General features: G+C 42.2%; 1 protein-coding gene across 1 annotated transcript in view; it reads right to left on the bottom strand.

The window, feature by feature from the left end:
- Window positions 1-304: 304 nt before the first annotated feature.
- LOC145359758 (serine/threonine-protein phosphatase 2A 65 kDa regulatory subunit A beta isoform) overlaps window positions 305-6,438 on the bottom strand; it is a 50,517-nt gene continuing 44,383 nt past the window's right edge. The window contains exons 13-15 of the mRNA XM_080214523.1: window positions 5,153-5,295; window positions 3,952-4,043; window positions 305-1,921 (exon numbers count right to left, since the gene is read on the bottom strand). Coding sequence (XP_080070649.1) covers window positions 1,905-1,921; window positions 3,952-4,043; window positions 5,153-5,295 — 252 coding nt within the window. The 3' untranslated portion in view covers window positions 305-1,904. The remainder of the gene's footprint in view (window positions 1,922-3,951; window positions 4,044-5,152; window positions 5,296-6,438) is intronic.

Here is a 6,438-nt window from a genome sequence, read left to right as displayed (position 1 = left end):
GACTTTCAAAAGACGTTTGATACATTACCACATAATAGACTTGTCAGCAAAGCAAAAACCCATGGGATTAAGGGACTACATGGATGTAACTTTAGCTAAGGGACAGAAAGGATGGTGAACAGTTTTTACAGCCAGCTTCTCGGGGCTACAAAACTACCTTACTCATCCCACAAGCACGCTGCAGATGTACATTCTGTACAAAGCAAATGGCAACAAAGGGAAAATCACTGCATATGGCAGAGTGTGGGTCAATGCAAGCAAAATCAGTATTGTAACTAGTCTGAAAAAGTACAGGAAGAAAATGCAGTGCTGAAGCTTTGCTACGCTAAAGCTTTGTGAATACACAACTTTATTACAGCAAAAGCAAGAGTAAATTGGCACATCTTCAAATTTATACTCGAGTTAAGATGAGGTTTACAAGACATCAAAGGATGCAGCCTGCTACGGTCAATCTGTCTCTTCACTTTGACTCTAGTTGATGGAATCAATTTGCTACTTTCATTTCAATGACAAATATTGAATTAACCAGTGTCACGTTGGACTAGTTTAAAGGCAAGATTAGCAAATGGTACAGCCATAAAATGCACATCAATTTTAAAAGGAAAACAACAGCAGGGAACAATTACAAAAAACTGCACACCATGCACTTCTTATGGATTTCACAGTCTATAAAAGTCAAGAAGAATCTACTCCCGCAGTTTCCTAAAGTTTGCAAACAAAATGAAGTGTGCCTTTTCTGCTTTATTAGGGTGACAAACAATATAATAGTGTAATATACAAACTAAGGTGGGGGCAGGGGGGAGGAACATCGACGGGCAAAGGAGTTAAATTCCATCTATCATGATCTAAAATGGTTGACAAAGGCCAATGCTGAAAGCAACTTTCAACTGTAAAAATGCACAGTTTGCAGTATCAACATGGCTTCCAAAGCCTTGTCGACTGGAATGACATGATTTCTTGTAATTCTGTTTTGTGAGTCTCAGCCACAGGTTGGAAAATCCAAATAACTAGCAAAATACAATGTAATGCAGCCCAACAGGGGAAAACATTAATAGCCCCCAACTTCTGCTGGTACCGTTGTTAAGTTCAGCAAAATGAAGAAACTGAAACAGAGGTGGTGGACGTTTATCGTTACGTCAGCAATTCCTTGCCTCTCTGATTAGAAATCGGACTACGGTTATTTGCCTGTTGGATAAAAATGAACATCTACAGTTCTTAAAACTACCGATAATTGGGCCACAAGTCTACGTAATCAACAATGATGGCTAATAAAGGAAAAGTGAAAACGAGAAATACGCAGCAGGTTGTTGCGCGGTTTAAAGTGAAAAATCAATTAACATCTCAGGTGGAGTCCAAACCAAAACAGGAATCTACTTTTCTCTTTTAGGCAACAAGCCTGCCATTCTTTTCCAGAATCTTCAGTTTTGATGATTAACGTTTATATTTTCCATTAGAATACACAATCTGTGACAGAGGGAACACAACATGCCGGCAGCTGTTGAATACAATGGAAATTTGGTAAAGTGGTTGCCGTATTAATAAGGGCATCACCTAAGCAAGCGCCACTTTAACACGACCTCACCTCCCCCCCCATTTCCTTTCTAAGTCAACAGCCAAACCCTTTAGATACATGATGTCACTGGTGCACTACCACCAACGGAAATAAATAAATGCAGCTCACAATTACAAATCACTCAAGCTAAATTTAGGCAGCAGCAAATCGTAGAAATGGGATTCCACAGTGCAGACAAAATTCAGTGACTCCGCCAATCATACATTTACATTTTTCAAGGTTTTTGTTTTTCAAGGGATAGTGGAACACAAAATTTTCAATGACATCAGCACCAGCTGGAGGACCTTACTGCAGATTCACAGAGATAGTTTCTTGATTGTTATTTTTCTTTCTATGCCAAAGCAAGAACTAGATAAAAGAAAGAGAAAGTGTTATTTCACAGATTAAATATTAAAAACAAAAACAAATGTCAGCATTGGTGACCTGAAGTTAAACCAGAGCATGACTGGGAGGCACACTGGATCAGATGAGAATTTAAAGAGGAGGAAAATTAAGGATCATACTGTGTGGGATTCCAATGATGGGTCCGAACTGAGATATGAACCATCATTCTCAGATATTGGCAGATCTCTTGCACATCACAAATTAGTTATTTAGAATGATTATTGAACATTATAGAATCCTACATGCAGGAGGCCATTTGACCCATCAAGTCTGCACCAATCACAATCCCACCACTCCCTATTCCCATGATCATATGCATATACCCTAGCTAGTCCCGCTGACACTAAAGGGCAATTTAGCACAGCCAATCCTGCTAACCCACACATCTTTGGACTATGGGAGGAAACCGGAGCATGCAGAGGAAACCCTCGCAGACACGGGGAGAAGGGGCAGACTCCACACAAAGTGACCCACGCCAGGAATCAAACCCGGGTCCCTAGCGCTGTGAGGCAACAGTGCTAACCACTGTGCAACCATGCCATCCCTGTTATTTCCTGTTGTTACAAAATCTACCAGCTTCTACCAACTTTTTTTTATCTGTTCTTCGAATTTCTGAAATGCTTGAGTACAGTGAACAGGAGGGAGTACAGATCAGGGCCTCCCATCTAGTAAGGCCCTAGAATTTGTCAGAAGGATCACAAAGTTTAAAAAAGCAATCTTGCATTTCAATAGCATTTCTCAACTCCAGGATATGCTAAAATATTTTGGATCCAATTTTGTATCTGTCAGGGCCTGTAAAGCAGAAAAATGTGACAGTTGCAATGGGCACAGCAAGATCCCTCTAAATCTGACCTAATAAGCTGTGCACAGTGAAGAAGTCTCACAACACCAGGTTAAAGTTCAACAGATTGATTTGGTATCACGAGCTTCGAGTGCTGCTCCTTCATCAGGTGAATCAATAAGCTGTCCATGTTCATTGAGGAATAAAAATGTTGACCAGAATATGGAGAACGTGCCTGCCCTGCTTAAAATAGCACCATGGCATCTTCTACACTCAGCCTAGAAGGCAGATGGGGCCTCAGTTTAATGTCCAACCTGAAAGAGTACTGCATTAGGTTGTCTCCATTGTTGGCCTTGAATATATAACCTTCCGACTCAGATGACAGCTCTGCAATAATTCCAGCATTACAAGTTTTCTGATCATAACCAAGTGTTAATTCACTTCTTGTTTGATCCTTCCAAGCATCACAGCAAGTTTTATCTTCCATTCAATCGTCTCCCTAGTTCCACAGTGTAAATTGGTCCAATCCAGTCTCCTTTCAGAATTTCTTAACCCATAAAATGTGTTTCATTCTTACATTTAAGACAAGTCAGGGACTGTTCAATTCTTCCTTATATTTCTAAAGTTTGGTCACATACAGACATCAGCTTAATTGATTTGAGCCCCAACTCCCATCTACAGAGTGTGTCAAAAGGAGGCCATTGTATCATGAAATAAATCATGATTTGGGAGCTTTTGAGTTGCATTCAGCTTTAAGAGAGCTGGCAATATGTAAATAAACAATTGCTTGAAGGAATATCTATCCCAACATCAAATAGTGGCTAAAGATGTGGACAATGCAGAACTGCCAAGCAGAAGCTGATAGCCAAGTTCTCCACGAGGACTGCCTCAACCGGGATCTTGGGCTCATGTCACACCATCTGCAGCCCCCAAGACTTGTCTGGTCTTGCAAAATCTCACTAACTATCCTGGCTGGACTCAATTCACACCTCTTTAACCTGTGCTTACCCCTCTCTTCACTCATATTGTTTGCACTTGTAAAGACTCACATCCCAACCATTATCTTATAATTGAGTTTGTCCTGTTTGTGAACAGAACGCTTCAGTCATCTGATGACGCAGCAACGCTCCGAAAGCTCGTGCTACCAAATAAACCTGTTAGATTTTAATTTGGTGTTGTGAGGCTACTTACAGCGGTTAAAGCAACAACCTACCAGTTATAGCTTCCTGCGCAAAGTACTTTACATCCATATCTTGGTCCTGACTCAGTTTCTCCAATATTGGTTTGACTTCGCTTTGTAAAGTGCTGTGATTAAAAAACAACATTTTAGCTTCTGAAAACAAGAGGAGCCACTTTGAAGCAAAAATCAGAAATAGTATTTTCAATTTATTCCATTGAAAGTCACAGTAACACTGGAGCTTGATTAAAATTTACTCTAATTCTCCTCCCAGTCCCACCCACCTCCACCACGGGTGCTCACGCGTCAAAAATGGATTAGCTGACTTTGGACAGGAAATAGTGCTGTTATTAGGCCCTATTTCTTTGGGAAAAAGAGGGTAGGAAGCAGTAAGGAAGAGTAGAAAAAAATACCTAAAGGGTTCATTTTAACATGGTGACAGCAGAAAATAGCCAGTGTTCGATATCCTTTCCACAAAGAACATAAACTGACATTGTGTAACCTACAACCAACCACTGTCGAAAAACTCCATCTGGTTCACTAATTTCCTTTAGGGAAGGAACGCTGCCGGCCTGACCTACATGCGACTCCAGAGCCACAGCAATGTGGTTGACTCTCAACTGCTCTCTGAAGTGGCCTAGCAATCCACTCATTTGAAGGACAACTAGGAATGGACAATGAATGCTGGCCAGTCAGAGACGCCCATGTTCCATGAATGAATAAACCTATTGCTGTACTACTGCCAAAAATTAAAGTTAGCCCAAGGGTTTTGCTTCTCACTATTACATTTAATGGGCACTGACTGACAGTTTGCACGTGAGAGTGAAGATGTGATTAGATTTATCTGGAAAGGCACCTACTGTTAGTTAGCCAGCTGGCACTCACTCCTATGAATAATGGATAATTTGGCAGATCTACTGGCACCCGCAGAATTAACTGCGTTGTGGGGCCCTGGTGTTGGAAAGGGAAAGAGACGAAAATTGGGAACAGACAAGAGAACCACTTCAAAGCATTTGCTCAAACTGTTTGTAGATCTATAGCCACGACCAACAATTTCAAACAGGTCCACTTGCTCTGGAGTCTCAAATTCCACTCCAGCTCAAGAAAAATCAACCGTCCCAAAAACAGTAATGAGACACTACAGAACTATTGCCCTTGTTTTAACTTGAGTGACAAAGAGGTAAGCCATTCAAGAACTTTTAGTTCTGAATCTTGAGTTGTTTCCCATAAAACTTACTTAGCATCTAAAACCGGTCCTATTTTCTGCAGCGATTTAGCCACATTGAAGCGAACATTTGCCACTTGGTCACCTGCCATCTGTAAAACCGTTGGCAACATTTGTTTTGCGGTGATGTCCTGGCCGCAGGCTTCAGAGAGAACCTGAAAATTCATCAAAGACATGTTCAAAGATCATAATATTATTGATAAGTTTTGTTACACTAAAGCCTTTAAATCAGCAGAGAGTGGATAACACATGTTTCATAGTCCTAACACAATCTAAAGACTTACAGGAACAAAGGACTGGAAAGAAGCTTGACAACCCAGCAGGGCATTATCCCAGGGCAAGTGATGGAGAAACAGTTTGGGAGGCAGCGGCTGCACCAGAGTGCACCATGGCACTGGCCAGGAGAACTGGCAAGCAGTGCTGCAAAAAGATAAATTACCTCATCCGGGCAGCAAGGTTGAATGTTTAATCCCAGCTAGCATCTTACCCCACATTATCATCATGATCCTGCATGCTTTCAGCCCCTGATCACCACGTACCTCCTTCCTCCCCGCAGCCCCCACAATGGTTGCCCTCTGAAGGCCGCCCCCAGATACTCTGATGCGTCACACCATCAGATTTTCATGTCTCCTTCTGTCCCCGAAGGAGAAGAATACCCATAACCGCCTGGAGACGGCGAAGACAGTGGGTCATGAGCCTGACCTCCAAGTCTTTATGCTGTTTGAGGAGCGGACGCTGAAGCTTGCGGGACAGGACATCCGGACCATCAGTGACAGCATGGTCAGGCTGGAGTCCAGAAGTGAGCACCTATTACCTTCCCAGCAGCAAGTTCCAGGCACCCACCACCCTCTGTGTAAAGGCAAAGTTTTTTTAAACAGGGGGTGGTGGGTGCCTGGCACTCACTGCCAGGGGAAGTATTGTAACCAGATACGATAGGGAGTTTCAAGAGGTGTCTTGACAAATACACAAATAGGATGGGAAGAGAGGGATATGATCCCCGGGAGGGTAGGGGGTTTTAGTTCAGACGGGCAGCATGGTTGGTGCGGGCTTGAAGGGTCAAAGGGCTTGTTCCTGTGCTTAAAAAACGTGTTAGCCCCCACCATTCCCCACTACACTTTCTCAAATGTTCTAATATAACCAGCATCCACTGCCTCCTTTAGTTCGCTGACATTCAGCACCTTCTGCATGTACACACATCATCACACCATTGCATTCAACGTTTAAAAAAAGTTGTGTGCAAGCTTCAAGAGATGCCCACTGTTCAAAATAAAAAGATTTTATTAAGTAAATAGCATTAG

The sequence above is a fragment of the Carcharhinus amblyrhynchos genome, chromosome 29, assembly GCF_965287045.1.
Source record: "Carcharhinus amblyrhynchos chromosome 29, sCarAmb.v2.hapA, whole genome shotgun sequence".
Taxonomy (NCBI): domain Eukaryota; kingdom Metazoa; phylum Chordata; class Chondrichthyes; order Carcharhiniformes; family Carcharhinidae; genus Carcharhinus; species Carcharhinus amblyrhynchos.
Note: the sequence above shows the minus strand (reverse complement) of the source record. Positions and strands in the feature narration are given on the sequence as shown.